This window comes from Lepus europaeus, chromosome 8 (assembly GCF_033115175.1).
Source record: "Lepus europaeus isolate LE1 chromosome 8, mLepTim1.pri, whole genome shotgun sequence".
Classification (NCBI taxonomy): Eukaryota; Metazoa; Chordata; class Mammalia; order Lagomorpha; family Leporidae; genus Lepus; species Lepus europaeus.
The window spans coordinates 129,533,639-129,550,443 of record NC_084834.1 but is presented as its reverse complement, the minus strand read 5'-3'; the positions used below and the strand labels follow the sequence as shown (position 1 = coordinate 129,550,443).

The 16,805-nt window shown below is 59.8% G+C and overlaps 1 protein-coding gene across 1 annotated transcript in view; it reads left to right on the top strand.

Annotated features, from left to right (window-relative positions):
• The window catches only part of DLGAP2 (DLG associated protein 2), a 441,306-nt gene that overhangs the window by 409,144 nt on the left and 15,357 nt on the right, over positions 1–16,805 (top strand). The window contains exons 9-10 of the mRNA XM_062198983.1: positions 11,834–12,180; positions 12,739–12,780. Of these exons, the coding sequence (XP_062054967.1) occupies positions 11,834–12,180; positions 12,739–12,780 (389 nt within the window). The remainder of the gene's footprint in view (positions 1–11,833; positions 12,181–12,738; positions 12,781–16,805) is intronic.

The window sequence follows — 16,805 nt, the reverse complement described above, 5'->3', positions numbered from 1 at the left end:
CCCTCCCTACTTCTCATGGACCTGGGCTCCTGTCTCCTCCTCCCTACTTCTCATAGACTCGGGCTCCCATCTCCTCCCCCCCTACTTCTCATAGACTTGGGCTCCCACCTCCTCCCTCCCTACTTCTCGTAGACCCAGGCTCCCATCACCTCCCTCCCTACTTCTCATAGACCCAGGCTCCCGTCTCCTCCTCCCTACTTCTCATAGACTCGGGCTCCCATCACCTCCCTCCCTACTTCTCATAGACCTGGGCTCCCGTCTCCTTGCTCCCTACTTCTCATAGACCCAGGCTCCCATCTCCTCCCTCCCTACTTCTCATGGACCTGGGCTCCTGTCTCCTCCTCCCTACTTCTCATAGACTCGGGCTCCCGTCTCCTCCCCCCCTACTTCTCATAGACTTGGGCTCCCACCTCCTCCCTCCCTACTTCTCGTAGACCCAGGCTCCCATCACCTCCCTCCCTACTTCTCATAGACCCAGGCTCCCGTCTCCTCCCTCCCTACTTCTCAGTAGAGGGGCCGAGACTGAAGCAAGAGCACTGGAGGTACAGGACGTGGCTGTTGGGTTCCATGAGCCCCAACTTCGAGGGGTGCCACAGGCCGACAGAAATGAACTTGGCCATGCCCGTGGCAGCGTCCTCTTTGCTGGGGAGTTAGGAGCCCTTGGAACCACCGAGAGAGCACCCTGTCTCCAGCTCAGCTCCTGTGAGGTCCAGCCCCTCCTTTGGAGACTTGGTGCCCTGCCCCGCCCTCAGAGTAGCTGCTCTCCAGGGTGAGGCAGCAGGTGTGGCCTTAGCACAGGGCTGCAGGGATGGCCAGTCTTCCTGGAAATGCCGCCCTGCCAGGCCCACTCCTGCCAGGATCATCGGCCCCAGGGGCTGTGTGCAGTCTGTAGCCATGCCCAGCAGCAGAACCAAGACTGGGGGGAGTATAGTCATCCATGTGAACAGCGGGAAGAGGCCATGTGCAGGCTGCTCTGGCCTGCAGGGAAGGTTCCGCCTTTAGCCTCCCCATGCGTGTGAACAGCAGGAAGAGGCCATGTGCAGGCTGCTCCGGCCTGCAGGGAAGGTTCCACCTTTAGTCTCCCCATGCGTGTGAACAGCGGGAAGAGGCCGTGTGCAGGCCGCTCCAGCCAGCAGGGAAGGTTCCACCTTTAGTCTCCCCATGCGTGTGTACTCTCAGAACTAGGCTTCAGAACCCCCGCAGATAAGAAAGCATTGTATGTGTGAACGGTCACGAAGCCACCCCACTCCTGGCCGCACACGTGGGAGCCCTTGGCTCGATGGGAGATGGCACACGGAGGGGGGCTCCTGAGAGAACCCAGGCCAAGGCTTTGGCAGGCCTGGTGCACCAGGGTGCGTTTGCTAAGGCCTCGCTCGCCTCATGCTTCCCTCTCCATTTGAGGACGAGGTGGGCTTTTCCGGGTGCAAGGTTCAGTAACATGCAGGTGTGCAGCTAAGCCGTGGGTATGCATGTATGTGTGCACGTGTGTGTTCACATGTGCATGTGTGGGTTGGTTCACATGTGTGTGCATGTGGGGGGGTTCGTGTGTGTGTGTGCATGTGTGGGAGTGTGTGCACGTGTTTGTGTGCTTGTGTGCATGTGCGGGTTGCATGCATGTGTGCACACATGTGCATGTGCGGGTTGCTGTGTACATGTGTGCTGTGTGTGCACACGTGTTGCTTTCCTTCTCACCCACGATCACACCCTCCTGCTGCTGTGTGTTAAGTAAGGGTCAGGCTTTGGACCGTGTGGTGCTTCCAGCGAGGTCAGGTGGGGCCTGCTGGCCCCTCGGTTCTCAGAGTGCCTCTTGGTGATGTCAAAGCCCTGGTCTGGCTGCCCCCCCACTGGAATAGAAACCCTGAGTTCCTAGTGCCTAGGACAGGGCGTGGCACCCCATGGGCATTCAGTGAGCCTGGGTGACGGACTGGCGAGGAATGCCTCTCCCGGGAGCCAGGCACAGGGTCGTGCGGGTGGCTTAGGCGAGTGTCCATTCTCGTGCCGCGTCAGTAACGCCTGGCGTGGCCCCAATCCACAGCCATCTGGGACGTGTAACTCAGTGGCCGATCCTCTCTGTGGCTCTGCTGAGGACTTGTGGGTAGTCGTTTCAGGACTCACGTGGCCGGGCTCTCCGGATCCTTACGTCAGGGCGGGCGGACGTGCGGTGCTCCGGCAGTGGGTCAGCTGGCAGACCGCTGAGTCCCGGTGCATGAATCGCCGTGAGTTTCTGTGGCCTCTGCCTCCTTGCGGGAAGAGGCACTGCGAGCCCCGTGGTGCTGATCTGTTGCTCCGCTGAGGCAGAGTTCAGCCGTGGGCCTGGGCGGCAGCGGCCTGGGCCTTGTCCTGTGCTGCAGGGATTGATCCCTGAGCTGCTTTGAGGGTAGGACCAGGTGGTCTGCATGTGGGCTTGCGGACTCCCCACTTGCCTGTCAGACGCTGTGGGAGAAATAGGCCAGGTCTAAGGGGCAGCACTGAAACATCAACAGTGAAGGACGCCTGGTGTGCCATCCTCACTGCCACGACATGTGTGCCCTCCGTCCTCACTGACCACACGTCTGCTGTCCATCCTCACTGATCATGCGTCTGCCCTCCGTCCTCACTGACCACACGTCTGCTGTCCATCCTCACTGACCATGCATCTGTGCTCTGTCCTCACTGACCACACGTCTGCTGTCCATCCTCACTGATCACGCGTCTGCCCTCCATCCTCACTGACCACACGTCTGCTGTCCATCCTCACTGATCACGCGTCTGCCCTCCGTCCTCACTGACCACACGTCTGCTGTCCATCCTCACTGACCACGTGTCTGCTCTCCGTCCTCACTGACCACGTGTCTGCTCTCTGTCCTCACTGACCACACGTCTGCCCTCCGTCCTCATTGACCACACGTCAGCTGTCCATCCTCACTGACCACATGTCTGCTGTCCATCCTCACTGATCACGCGTCTGCCCTCCGTCCTCACTGACCACACGTCTGCTGTCCATCCTCACTGATCATGCGTCTGCCCTCCATCCTCACTGACCACGCGTCTGCTGTCCATCCTCACTGATCACGCGTCTGCCCTCCGTCCTCACTGACCACACGTCTGCTGTCCATCCTCACTGACCATACATCTGTGCTCCGTCCTCACTGACCACACGTCTGCTGTCCATCCTCACTGACCACGCATCTGTGCTCCGTCCTCACTGACCATGCATCTGTGCTCCATCCTCACTGACCACACGTCTGCCCTCCATCCTCATTGACCACACGTCAGCTGTCCGTCCTCACTGACCACGCGTCTGCCCTCCGTCCTCACTGACCACGTCTGCCCTCCATGCTCACTGACCACGCATCTGCCCTCCGTCCTCACTGACCACACGTCTGCTCTCCGTCCTCACTGACCATGCGTCTGCCCTCCATCCTCACTGACCACACGTCTGCTGTCCATCCTCACTGACCACACGTCTGCCCTCCGTCCTCACTGACCACATGTCTGCTCTCCGTCCTCACTGACCATGTGTCTGCCCTCCGTCCTCACTGACCATGCGTCTGCCCTCCGTCCTCACTGACCACGCGTCTGTTCTCTGTGCTCACTGACCACGCGTCTGCTCTCTGTTCTCACTGACCACACGTCTGCTCTCTGTGCTCACTGACCACGCGTCTGTGCTCCGTCCTCACTGACCACGCGTCTGCCCTCTGTCCTCACTGACCACGTCTGCCCTCTGTCCTCACTGACCACACGTCTGCTCTCTGTGCTCACTGACCACGTGTCTGCTCTCCGTCCTCACTGACCACACGTCTGCTCTCTGTGCTCACTGACCACGTGTCTGCTCTCCGTCCTCACTGACCACGCGTCTGCCCTCCATCCTCACTGACTACACGTCTGCCCTCCGTCCTCATTGACCACACGTCAGCTGTCCATCCTCACTGACCACGTGTCTGCTCTCCGTCCTCACTGGCCACGTGTCTGCCCTCCATCCTCACTGACCACACATCTGCTCTCTGTGCTCACTGACCACGCGTCTGCCCTCCATGCTCATTGACCACATGTCTGCCCTCCACCCTCACCACACCACGCGTCTGCCCTCCACCCTCACTGACCACGCGTCTGCCCTCCATGCTCACTGACCACGCGTCTGCCCTCCACCCTCACTGACCACACGTCTGCCCTCCGCCCTCACTGACCACGCATCTGCCCTCCACCCTCACTGACCATGCATCTGCGCTCCGCCCTGGGTTTCCACGAGAAGGCGTTTTCTCTTCCTCAGAGAGGCCCAGTAGCCCTGGTGCATCAGCTTCGCAGGCCAGCAGTCTCACACGCGTGTCCACGCACACTCGTGAGAACCAGCTCTCCATCCTCAGAGCACTGACTGCACAAAACAGTGCTTCAGGGGCCAGCACCATGGCTCACTAGGTTAATCCTCCGCCTGCAGCGCCAGCATCCCACATGGACGCTGGGTTCTAGTCCCAGTTGCTCCCCTTCCAGTCCAGCTCTCTGCTGTGGCCCAGGAGTGCAGTGGAGGATGGCCCAAGTGCTTGGGTCCCTGTACCCGCATGGGAGACCAGGAAGAAGCACCTGGCTCCTGGCTTTGGATCGGCACAGTGCTGGCCATGGTGGCCATTAGGGGAGTGAACCAATGGAAGACCTTTGTCTCTGTCTCTCTCTCTCTCTGTCTGTAACTCTACCTCTCAAATAAATAAATAAATAAAATATTTAAAAAAAAAACAAAAACAGTGCTTCCTCCAAATCCCAGTTCATTAACATGGACCTTCAAAGTGAGACGGTGCACGCGCACACACCTGCCTACTCACAGTGACACATGCAGTCACATACGTGTACTCATGTTGCACACTCGGACATGCATGTGTTCACATGCATGCACACGCACACACCAGCCAGCTGCCCTCCAGCTCACAGCTTCTCGGAGCAGGTCCACGGGTCCCTGGTTGCCTCCCCAGCGTCATGCCTAGGGCACTGTCGGCGATTCCACTGAGAAAGGCCGCCCTTTGACAAAGCGCTTGTTCCCTGTGCTCTCTGGGAATGCGGCCTGCTTGTGTCCTGGTGAGCAGAGACCGTTGCTGACGCGTCCCCTTCTCCGGGCCCCTTCATCAGAGCCGCGGCGCTTACTGGCACTGTACCTGTGGGCGAGCTGCCTTGGGTTGGTGTTCTGTAGCCTGGCCCCTGAACGTTGAAAATTCTGTGCTAGAAATTGAGGTGACTGTTGATGTCATTTGTGTCATTCAGAGCGGATTCATTCTCAGATTCCAGAAGGCCCACGCTCTCCCTGTGTGATGTGATTGATTGTCCGATATTCACAATCAGCCAGCAAACCAGCTGTCATCACATCAGTTCACTGTCTGTGTGACGCTAAGTGCTGCTGACTCTCTGATTCCCTGCTAATTAACATGTCCCAGGCAGACAGCGCTGCTGTTAACCCCCGGGGCTGCCGGAACTTGTGTGGCTCGCGCTGCGTGCATGTGCGCTGTTGGATTTACACGTGTGTTTGGTGACCGACGTTAGTTAAAGTGCCAGTGTGGTGTCGATCTCTTATGAAGAACGTTTCACCTTCAGCGTTCACTTCCGTCCTGCTCACTCGAGCTCGCGCTGCAGGCTTGATGACTGTAATTCCTTGTGCGCCTTTCTCCTTGAAGCGCTAATGAAGAGTGCAGCGCATTGAAGCAGGGCTGTTGCCTCTGCGCGGGACGGCGGTGCTGCCATTCAGAGGAGACTTTAGCTTGGTCACACATTTGTGCTCGCTGCATGGAATGCTTATTTTTGAATTTCCTTGCTGGCTTGTGAATGCTTGTCAAGGCCTGGGCTCAGAAGCGGTGTCCACACTGCAGGTGCAGGCGGGTGATGACACAGGGTGCATGCAGGTCTGGGTTGCTCCGAGCTGTGCAGAGGCTCAGGCCAGGGAGCGCTTTGCCCAGCTCATCTCCAGGCCACACATTGCCTGACTTCCCCAGCAGAGTTGCTAACCCAGTGTCTTGTAGACCTGGGGCAAGTCCCGTGTCACCCTGTGAGCAGATGGGCCGCTGTGCCCAGTCATTGCCCTCGCACGGCCTGTGAGCTGGACCTTGGCCGCCGGCGCCATGAGCAGCAGCCCTGGGCCACGCATGCCTGGTGTGCAGTTCAGGTGTAGCTGGAGTCAGACTGACCTCACTGGAGTTGGTGAAGGTGTTTCCATCACTCAGCTGTGGTGGAAACCAGATCCTTGAACAGGGGCCAGCAGGTGTGCTGTGGGGCGGTGCCATCTGATGAGGTCGAGACAGACACATAAAGTGCGAGCTGGGCAGTGACAGCTTCCTGCCCGTCACCCTCTGAGGGATCTTCTGTCCGATGCTTTACTCTCCAAATGACTGCAGGGGCCAGAGCGGGGCCAGGCCACGAGCCAGGAGCAGAGAACTCCTGTTCTCGCACATGGTAGGAAGTCTAGCACGTGAGCCGCCGTCTGATGGTGCCCAGGTGCGTCGGCAGGGAGCTGGACCAGAAGCAGAGTGGCCAGGGCTCACACCAGTTTACTCACTTGAGAGCCGGGTTATTTGTTTTGCTGTTGAGTTTTTGGAGTCCCTTACATTCTGGATGTCAATCCTTGTCAGAAGAAGTTTCTAGAAACATCTTCTGGTCTCCTGAGTGTTCTAGGAAGACCCATGCCTCTGTTTGATGTTCACAGGAAGTGTGTGTTACGAAGAAAACCACCACACACTTGGAAATTGTACTGCACCGAAATAAATTTTAATTCTGCTCTGCACAGACGTTCTGAGGCTTTAAAAGCCGGCCAGGCTGTGGTTGTTAGCCGAGTGCACAACACAAGGACGTTCCCGCTGGGTACAGGCCATGGGAACAGTCCTGCGGGCCTCTCAGGACCAGGGCACGGGCAGCTGCTCTCTGCAGAGCTTCCCTCTGACTCCAGGGCGGGCTCGTGGCTGTGCTTCTCCAGGGTGGACCCACAATACAGCTCTGAGAAGGGCTTCAAAAATGCAGGAAGCTTTATGTGAAGTTTCGTCGCTGGTTTAGTCCATGTAAGTGAGGCGGGAAGAGGCGGGAGAAACCATGCCTTCCAGATGTACGGGGATTGAGTTCACCTTTGGAAACTGATGATTTATGTGAGATGCAGAGGGAGAGAACTGGCACCTGTCGGTCCACTGCTCCGGTGCACACAATAACCAGGGCTGGGCTGGGGCCAAGGCAGGGAGCCAGAACTTGTTCCAGGTCACCCACGTGGGTGGCAGGGACCCAAGGCTGGAGTAGCAGGGAGCTGGAGCCAGGAGGTACAGGCGGGCCTCAGGCCAGGCCCTCCATGGGGCCTGTTACTTCAGTGTCCTGAGTTGACAGCGGCACGCGTTCCCCTTCCCATATGATGAGATCAACACAGCTGAGTGGCAACAGCAGCCACTCGGAGCCCACGAGCTGAGCCTGGGCTGTCACACGGGGCCCACAGGCGAAGCCCAGGCTGTCACATGGGTGTGGCCACGTCCCGTCCAGCCAGCTCTGCAGGAAGGGGATCCCACACGCTCCCCTCTGTCCTCCCCACTTCAGACATAAAAGGATGGCACTGCGCGAGCTGAGAGATGTCCCCTCAGACTCCCGCTGTCCACCTTGCTCTACAAGCGAAGGCCAAGAAGGGGCAGGCGTCCACACACCTCCTCCCCAGCCTCCCCACCCCGAGACTCAGTCTCAGGCACGCACAGGGCACTGTGTGGTCCAGGACGCCGGGCCAGGCCAGTGGAGTCCTGTCTCCGTCTCACAGAAGGGGACACGGAGGCAGACACGTGGCTTTGATGGCAGCCAGCAGACAAACAGTGGAGCTGGGGTTCCAAGGCCTTTTGGGTCGCCCCCTATCTCACCATTGATCTGGCTCAGTCCCTGCCCCAGTCTGCCCCAGCGTCGCAAAGCTGAGTGGGGGAATCACTGATGGTTGCAGCTTCCAGGTTTGTGAAGGTGGGGGCAAGTGTTAGAAGGTGGACTCTGAGCATTTGCCTGGCTGCACGGGCTGTGCTGTCCACTGCTCACAGGCAGTCAGCCTGGAATGTCTCAGATTCAGCAGAGGGACACAACCTGGAGAAGCCTGCACATGGATGGGTCAAGCCAGAGGCAGAGATTTCTAGAGGTCCAGAGAGCCGCCACGTAGTGTGCGGGAGCAGATGTGTGTTCTGGATGTGTGTAGATGGAATGGTGTTAACCACCTGAGGACCTGGCAGTACTCTCGGGCCCTCACAGCCGTGAGCACAGCTTCCCTTTCGCTCCGTTTTGAGTAGGGCTGTGTTCTCCCCGGGGGGTGCGGTCTAGTTAAGTGTCCACGTCTGGATCCGTTCTCCACTGGTGCCTCGTTCGAACAGTAGGAGCCTGTGAGGCAGAGCATCCGTTCTGGACTCCCTGCTCTGTCCCTGGTCTCCGTGTCTGTGCCAGCCGTGAGCTGTTCTGATCATTGTAGCTTTGGGGTGTGTTGTGAAGTCAGATGTTCCACTGCCTCCAGTTTTGTCTGGCTCAGACGTGCTTGGCTCTCCTGGGCCCTTTGTGCTTCCGCCTGAATTATGTGACTATTTTTGTTCGCTGGTGGGGGTTGCACTGGATTTGCAGATTCCTTGGGTCATATGGATGTCTAACAGTACTCACCAGTCCATCAGCGTGCCCTGGTTTTCACTGAAGAGGTCTCGCGCTTCCTTGGGGAAGTGCAGATACTGTGAGTGGGACTACTTGTTCATTTCTTAATGTTGATACATAACATACTTCATTCCTGTACATAGTTTTTGCTTTCTGAGACATCACTGAGCTCGTGTATCAGTTCCAGTGGCTTCTCGGGGGGCTGCGTCCATTTTTCTATGTGGAAGATGATGTCATTGCCAGCAGGGAGGCTTTGGCTTCTTTCCCGGCAGGATGTCCTTTCTTTCTCTGGCCTGATTGCTCTGAAACTCCCAGGACTTGCTGAAGTGTGGGGAGAGCTGGCTGCCTGCTTGCCCAGGTCTTGGAGGAGCACTCTGAGCTGTGCCCCTTTGGCATGGCGTAGGCTGTGGGTTCTTCATCGACAGCCTTGGTTAGCTTGAGCCGTGGTCCTTCTGTGGCCGTGGTGTGGCGTTGGGGGCTCTCGCTGTGGACAGTGTTGGACTCTCTTGCGTGGAGGTGCTCCCATCTGGGTGCACACGGTGGCACGGGGTGACCCGTTGCACCCCTGGCCGCATGTGTGTGGTTGAGGATTTGTGTCTGTGTTCCTCGGGGGTGCTGGTCTGGTTTTCCTGTCAGTAATGCCGGCCTCATGGACTGAGTTTGGTAGGGTCCTGCTTCCAACTTTGTGGAAGAGTTTAGGAAGAATTTGTATTAGTTCTTTTTGAATGTTTTGTGGAATTCACCAGTAAGAGCCTTCAGGGCCTGGGCTTTTCTTTGATGGGAGACACTTTATTACTGGCTCAGTCTCAAGGTCTGTACCGGTCTCCTGTGTCTTCCTGGTTCAGTTTGGTAAGTTGCACGCGTCTACAGATTTATCCCTTTCTGCTCATTTTTCCAGTGCGCTGGCCTGCAGATGCCCCTAGTGGTCCTCTGTGTTCCTGAGGAACTGGTTGAAGGATGCCCTATAGTTTTAATGACCTGTGGCCACTGGGAGATGTGCCACATATGGGCGAAGCAGCCCTCTTCCCACTGATCATTGCTTGTAGTCCCTGCACACGGTTCTGCTGAGCCAGGGCCTTTTGCTCTGTCCCCACTGAACTGAGTGATCGAGCCTGCAGCCGTTGAGGGCAGCAGGATTTGCTCATCGTTGGTGTCATTGACGCGCCTCTGCCTCGTGGCCTGGGCTCTTCCGTCCTAGGTCGGGTGTGATCTGGCCTTGCTAGGTTGTTTCCCTGGCAAGCTTTCTCTTGCTGCTGCTGGCTTCCCACAGCCCTGCTCCTGTGGTGAGCCTGCGAGCTCTGATGCTGTCTTTCCATTTTCATCTCTTATTTCCATTTTCATCTGTGTGTTGACTCATTGTTCATTGAGGAGTGTGTGGCTTGGTCTCCATGTGTTGGGTGGTTTCTAGTCTTGCTCTGTGATACGGGAAGACGCCTGATTTCAATGTTTCTGAGCCACTTGGGACGTGTGTCGTGGCCGAGCCCATGGCCTGCAGCTGGGGTTGGGGGAACCCACACTCATCGGCCAGGTCCTGTGGTGTGGTGGGTTGGCTCTCCCATCACTGGTTTCTCTGACTGGAGTGTCCATCCTTTGATGCTGGCGGGGCGTCTCAGGCCCACTGTCAGGTGGTGGAGTGCACGGGGTCTCCCATCATCAGTGCCCCAGCGCTGGGAGCATCTGCAGGGTCAGCTGTGCCGGTGGCTCCGTCCTCTATCCCGCTGCACAGCCTATAACCTCACGCGTGCCTCCTCTCCGGAAGCTACGCCTGCTTCCTTTTGGGATCTTTTTTTCCAATCCTCCACTTTCCGTCATGTCTGTCAAAGAAGTCAAAAGCTCCTTCATCCTCTTGCAAAGGCATTGATAGGTGATCTTCCTGGACCGTGGAGATGGTTTTGCCTCAAAGGAATCCCCTGCAGAAGGGAAGCTAGTGGTGCGGTCAGCCTTTCAGCATCTAGCTTGTGGACGCGTCTATCGGGAAGCCTTGGAGAATAACCGCGAAGGTGTGAGTGAGCCAGGATGGGACACGTGCCCTCGCTTCAGCTTGCCGGGAGAGCCGTCCATGTCTGCAGTGATGCGCGGGTGCCCTGTGGTGCCTGCTCAGCCCAGCGCTGAAGATGAGCCCAGCTATGTGGCGAACACGTGCTTTTATTGTTGATTTTTTGAAAGAGTCAGAGGGGGGTCTTCCATCCGCTGGTTCAATACCCAGTTGACCACAGCGGCCAGAGCTGTGCTGATCCGAAGCCAGGAGCCAGGAGCTTCTTCCAGGTCTCCCACAAAGGTACAGGGGCCCAAGGACTTGGGCCATCTTCTACTGCTTTCCCAGGCCACAGCAGAGAGCTGGATTGGAAGTAGAGCAGCCGGGACTCGAACGGGCGCTCATATGGGATGCCGGCACTGCAGGCAGCAGCTTTACCCGCTACACCACAGTGCCAGCCCTGAACCTGTGCCTTTTAAACATGTGTTCTTGTGTCTCTGAGGCTTCTCGGTCCCCTGTACTGGTACCAAGATGGGGCTCACATCAGCGTTCCTGCATGAGAACCCCAGCAGTGCAACACCAGGAGCCCCAGCGTGGTCAGCCTCGGAGCATGGAGCAGGCTCTGCTGCTCCCTGCTCCCCGCCAGGTCAGTGGCTCTTCAGGTCCGTCCTGGGAGGACAGAGAGCCTCCTGCCTGCAGATGAACCCGGCCAGGGGCTGCTCTGTCGTGTGAAGACCCCGATCTCCAAGGGGTGTACCTCCGCCTGCAGGTGCTGGTCCTGTGCACATGCAGCACTGGCACCCCCCAGTACTCCACCCACAGACGCTGTGATGGAAAGGCAGGGTTTTCAGGAGGAATATCTTCCGTGCACTGGTTCCAACAGCCAGGGTTGGGTCAGGCTGAAGCCAGGCACTCTGTCCGTGTCTCCCACGTGGGTACAGGCACACAAGTGCCCGAGCCGGCACTGCTGCCTCCCAGGGGCACATTGGCAGAGCCAGGGCTGCACCCAGGCACTGGGCCCTGGGCTGACCACCCGCCCCGCAGCTTCCTGTTACAAGCGCTCCATACTCGTCTCTGGGTGTCAGGGTCTCATCTGCCGTAGTTTAGCGGGAAACAAAGTGTACTTCCCGTGATGCCAGGACTGCGCCGTGCCACGCAGGGGTCACAGGCCCAGACCACCGTGTTCTCCCAGATCTGGTGTCATCCTCTCGGGCTGGATATGCGGGGTGCACGTGGGGCACCTCTTGCTGACCCTGTGTCTTTCTCTTGCAGCGGTCTCCTACACAAGCTACAAGAAAACTCCCCCACCCGTGCCCCCCCGGACCACCTCCAAGCCTCTCATCTCCGTGACAGCTCAGAGCAGCACCGAGTCCACGCAGGACGCCTACCAGGACAGCCGGGCCCAGAGGATGACCCCGTGGGCCCAGGACGGCCGCGGCCTCTACGGCTCCACGGACAGCCTGGACAGCAGTAAGGCTGTGAGTCTGGCTCTGGAGACGGCCGCGGCCCAGCGCCACGTGGACGGCCAGGGCGGCCCCTCACGGACCAGCGACAAAAGTGCACTGGCATCCAAGGCCGAGGAGTTCCTCAAGAGCCGGCGCTCCTCCATCGGCGTCCAGGTAGCGTCCCCGTGGGCAGCGAGGTCGGGCGGATGGCCCCATGCGGCCCGTACCCCACGCGTGGGGCGTTCTCAAGGGGCCACAGCTGCCCAGACAGCGTGGGGACGGCGTCGTCTCAGGCTGAGGAGGGCATGTTGTGGTGAACGTCTGGTTCTGCACACGGTGCTCGGTCGAGGGGGCGGTGGAAGGCCGTGGGAGGACGAGGTGTGGGGCCGAGACCCCCAAGGGCTGCCCCGTGCTCCATGTGGGCAGGCCCAGGGCCTCAGCTCAGAAGGCGGCCAGCTCCCTCCACTCCCCACCCCTGCTTGGCAAGCTCAGGGCCGGTGCCCAGCAGGCAGGGACTTCCTCCAGGTCTGCCTCCAGCGGCTCTCCCCTCCCATCTGGTGGGGCTGCCTCTCATCACTCATCCAGTGGCATTTCAGCCAGCCCCTGAAGAGGAGTGGGAGCCGGCCATGTGGCCCAGCGTGTGGCATGGCGGGGGCCGGCGGAGCCGGGGGAGGCCCGCTGGCCTCCACCCTGAGCCGGATGCCCACACTGTGGCTTCATTGTTTTGTTTAGGACTCTGAGTTCCCAGAGCCTCAGCCGTCCCCAAGGTCCGACGTAAGTACCGAGACTCCGTCGGCCACGTGCGCATGGGCTTGACCTTCCCTCCCCAATCCCTCCCACAACTGCTCTTGTCCCCTCTGTCCTGACTCTATGTGCCAGGCACCCTGCTAGGCGCACCCACTCCACGCTGGGGGGGACCTCGGGGGCTGAGGCCCGGAGAGGCCCCCCAGCCACGCTCGCTGGCGTGAGGGACTTCAGCCACCCAGGGAGGTCACGTCGCCTGGCAAGGGCAGCCCCCGGCGATGCTGCTCCAGGCTGGCTGCTGCGAGCCCCCCGCACGCACACAGCTGTTGTGTGAGGGCCAGGACCACACCTGGGGCACATGACCCCCGGCACCTAGCACAGTGCCTGGCACATAGCCAGTGCTCGGTCAATGTTGGGTACGTGAGTGGACGGGGGGCCGTCAGGGGAGGGCTGGAGAGGACGCTTGTCTGCTGGTTCTGTTCTCGTGGCGCTGCAGACGGCAACAGGCCGTGTGAGCTCGGAACCCCGCGGCTGAGCAGACAGCAGTGGGGAAGCCAGTCCATGAGTAAAGATGGGGCAAAGAGAACGAATGGGCAGGCAGCAGAAGGAGGGGTCCTGCGCAGACCCCGCAGGCCGCAGAGGAGCCAGGGCAGAGTGAAAGCAGAGTACGCAAGTGGCAGGCTGTCGTGGGTGCACCTTCAGGCTGCGTGGCCGTGCTCTGTGCCCGTGGTGGTCCCCTCCAGGCCGCGTGGCCGCGCTCTGTGCCCGTGGTGCTCCCCTCCAGGCCGCGTGGCCGCGCTCTGTGCCCGTGGTGGTCCCCTCCAGGCCGCGTGGCCGTGCTCTGTGCCCGTGGTGGTCCCCTCCGGGCCGCGTGGCCGTGCTCTGTGCCCGTGGTGGTCCCCTCCGGGCCGCGTGGCCGTGCTCTGTGCCCGTGGTGGTCCCCTCCGGGCCGCGTGGCCGTGCTCTGTGCCCGTGGTGGTCCCCTCCGGGCCGCGTGGCCGCGCTCTGTGCCCGTGGTGGTCCCCTCCGGGCCGCGTGGCCGCGCTCTGTGCCCGTGGTGGTCCCCTCCGGGCCGCGTGGCCGTGCTCTGTGCCCGTGGTGGTCCCCTCCGGGCCGCGTGGCCGTGCTCTGTGCCCGTGGTGGTCCCCTCCGGGCCGCGTGGCCGTGCTCTGTGCCCGTGGTGGTCCCCTCCGGGCCGCGTGGCCGTGCTCTGTGCCCGTGGTGGTCCCCTCCAGGCCGCGTGGCCGTGCTCTGTGCCCGTGGTGGTCCCCTCCAGGCTGTGGCTGGCTGGACTAAGGTGCAGGGAGGGTAAGTGTCCCAAAGCAGAGGTGAAGACCCCTGAGCTGCGGGGTGATGGCCGTCTGAAAGCCAGCCGAATCGTGCCTGACACCTGGCTGCTGCCCCTTCCCAGAGCCACAGCCACGGGGAAGCAGGTGGAGCCTGCATGCAGGAAGCTCAGGTCTCGGGCCCAGAGTCGGGGCGTCACACAACACCATGACCATGGCCAACACTTTCTGCACAGCTCCGTCCAGCTGCACGGTGTGCAGGCCGGTGCCCACAAGCCCAATCCCTTTGCTATCTTCACTGTGGGACTCGTCCCTGAGTCCCGCTGCACGTGCAGAGCTGCCCGTGTTCTCTCCAGGCACATGTGTGAGACGGGAGATGCCTCCTGCCCCTGGCCCCCATCCTCACCACAGGTGGGTGGCTGGGGGCCAGGAGGGGGCGGGGCAGTGCCCGTGAAAACCTCTATGGTCCTGCGCACGCCTGGCCTGAGCACGGCACCCTGGCCTCTGCCCCAGGGGTCCCCGCGGACTCAGAGCCAGTTTGTACCTAACGCAGTGTGGCTCATGCAGCAGGTGGCTCTGAGAGGAACAGCGACACACGAGGAGCCCAGAGGGCCTCTCAGGGCCTCCCTGCAAAGCCAGGTGCACACACGAGCTGGGGCTCAGGCGCCAAGGCCTCCTCCCCAGCCCTAGCCCATTCTCATCAGCCCTGTGTGCACACACGTGTGCACCGGTACACACACCAGACTCCTGTCCTGAACAGACTGTACCGGAGTGGCCCTCGGCTCAGGCCCAGTTGTCCCAGTGAGCCATCACCTGTCACTCACCACGGCTCCAGCAGGGAGCTCCTAACAGTTCGTGCCCGGAGCTCCCAAGACGCAGCATGGTGCCGCTGCCGCCTTCTCAGGGCCTGCCGCGGGTGCCTAACAGCCAGCCGACAGCTTGCTTAGGAAAGGACCCCTTTGAGTTTCACAGCCGGCAAAAGTAGAATCTGACGAGACCCACAGTTACAGTTTCCTAATTCACTCTACAACCAGCAAAATTAAGTCAGAGACCTGGGATACAGAGAGTCCCTGGTATTTGTAGTCTCACAGTGTGTATGTGCCTGCAAGGGTGTGTGCACATGTGCATGTGCACATGCATCCCGTCACTGTTGTTCACGGTTCCTGACCCACTCTCTGTAGTCCCGCATTTTGCTCTGGTGCTCACTTTGTGTGTGTGCGTGTGTGTGCATCCCGTCACTGTTGTCCACAGTCCCTGATCCACTTTCTGTAGTCCCGTATTTTGCAGTGGTCACCACCACTGTGAGTGCGTGGTGCTCGCCACACTGCACCCCCAGCCTTGCCCCTCCCCCGTTTCCCAGGTGTTCTGGGTCCCGCCTGCAGGCTTGGCTCTGGCAGCGCAGCCACTGAGGTGAACGTGGTAGGAATTTAAGGACAGGAGCAATGCCATTCAGTCGCATGCAGGAACTTTGAGACCTATGCGTGGTTCTCCATCATCTGCGTGTCCCAGGACCTATTACCAGATTGGTAAAATGTGCACAAGGCAGACAGACCCACAGCATGCCATGTGTAGAAGTCCAGAAAGAACCAGAGTTTCCCTGTGTGGAGGGCTGCTTGACGAGGTCAGGTCCCATGTTGAAACGCACCAGGACGCCTTGTGGTGCGGCCATGGCGTTGGAAATGCATGATCGCCATCCTGTGTAGACGCATCTCCACGTAAGACCAGGAGGAGGAAGAGGGCTGAATCCCAACAGGAAGCCTAGGAATTTCCTCCAGGAATGAATATTGCACCTGCGGTCCGCACGCTGCCTGCAGCTGTGAAAACTGGAACACAGATGCAGGCAGAACCGCGCCGGGGCCGCAGGGCATCCGTGCGGGCAGAGAGCTGCATGCAAGGCCCCTGGCTGTGCCCTCAGTAAGTGGGGAGCCCCAGGTGAGCTCCCACCCTCTGGCTCCCCAGCTGCCCCTCTGGGATTACAGGCAGCCACGCTGGCTCGTAGCGTGCCCAGCGGGGCACCTGGGGCAGGAGGGCGTGTCAGAAACACCAAGCAGCCCACAGCCTTGCTTCTGGTGGCCGGAGTCAGCTCCGCCCTGTTTGGCTTTGCCTTGAGGCCATCACTCAGAGTGCAGCTCTCACAGCTCTCAGAAGACCCTGGGGTTGCTGTCCTGCCATCTTCACACTGTCCTGGGAGAGATGGGTGATGCTTTGAAGGAAAGGCGGGTGTATGGCTCAATCACGACGCCCGGATGGGGGGCCAGCAGTCCTCCCCACAGAACAGGAAACGCTCCTGGGAACGCAGACAGCCCATTCTGCACCTGTGCGCATACGGCTTTGCTAACCTTTGGTTAACAAAATGGCTTCAGCATTTGGCACTGAGACGTTTTGGGTGGTGATTTTTTCTCAAAAAACGCCTGGTGGCAGAACTCCCTCGGGATAACGTCACACAGCCGGTGAGCGTCTCAGGGTTCTCAGGAGACTCCTGCAGGTGCAGCCGCAGGAGGGGTTTCCTGTGGACTCCTTGACCTCGTCCTGATGGCAGTCCTGTTCCCGATCTGAGGCTGCTGCACACCTGTAGACACACACGTGGCTCCGTGTAGGTACAGGTACAGCAGTGCACAGATACACGTGTGTGGCTCTTCATAGACGCAGCTACATTTAGATCCACGTGGGCACAGGCGCAGGGACATGGAGCTACACGGAGCTCTGTGTAGACGCAGGTGCACCTGCACAGGCACAGCTACCTGCAGATAAACATGTAGCTGGGTAGGA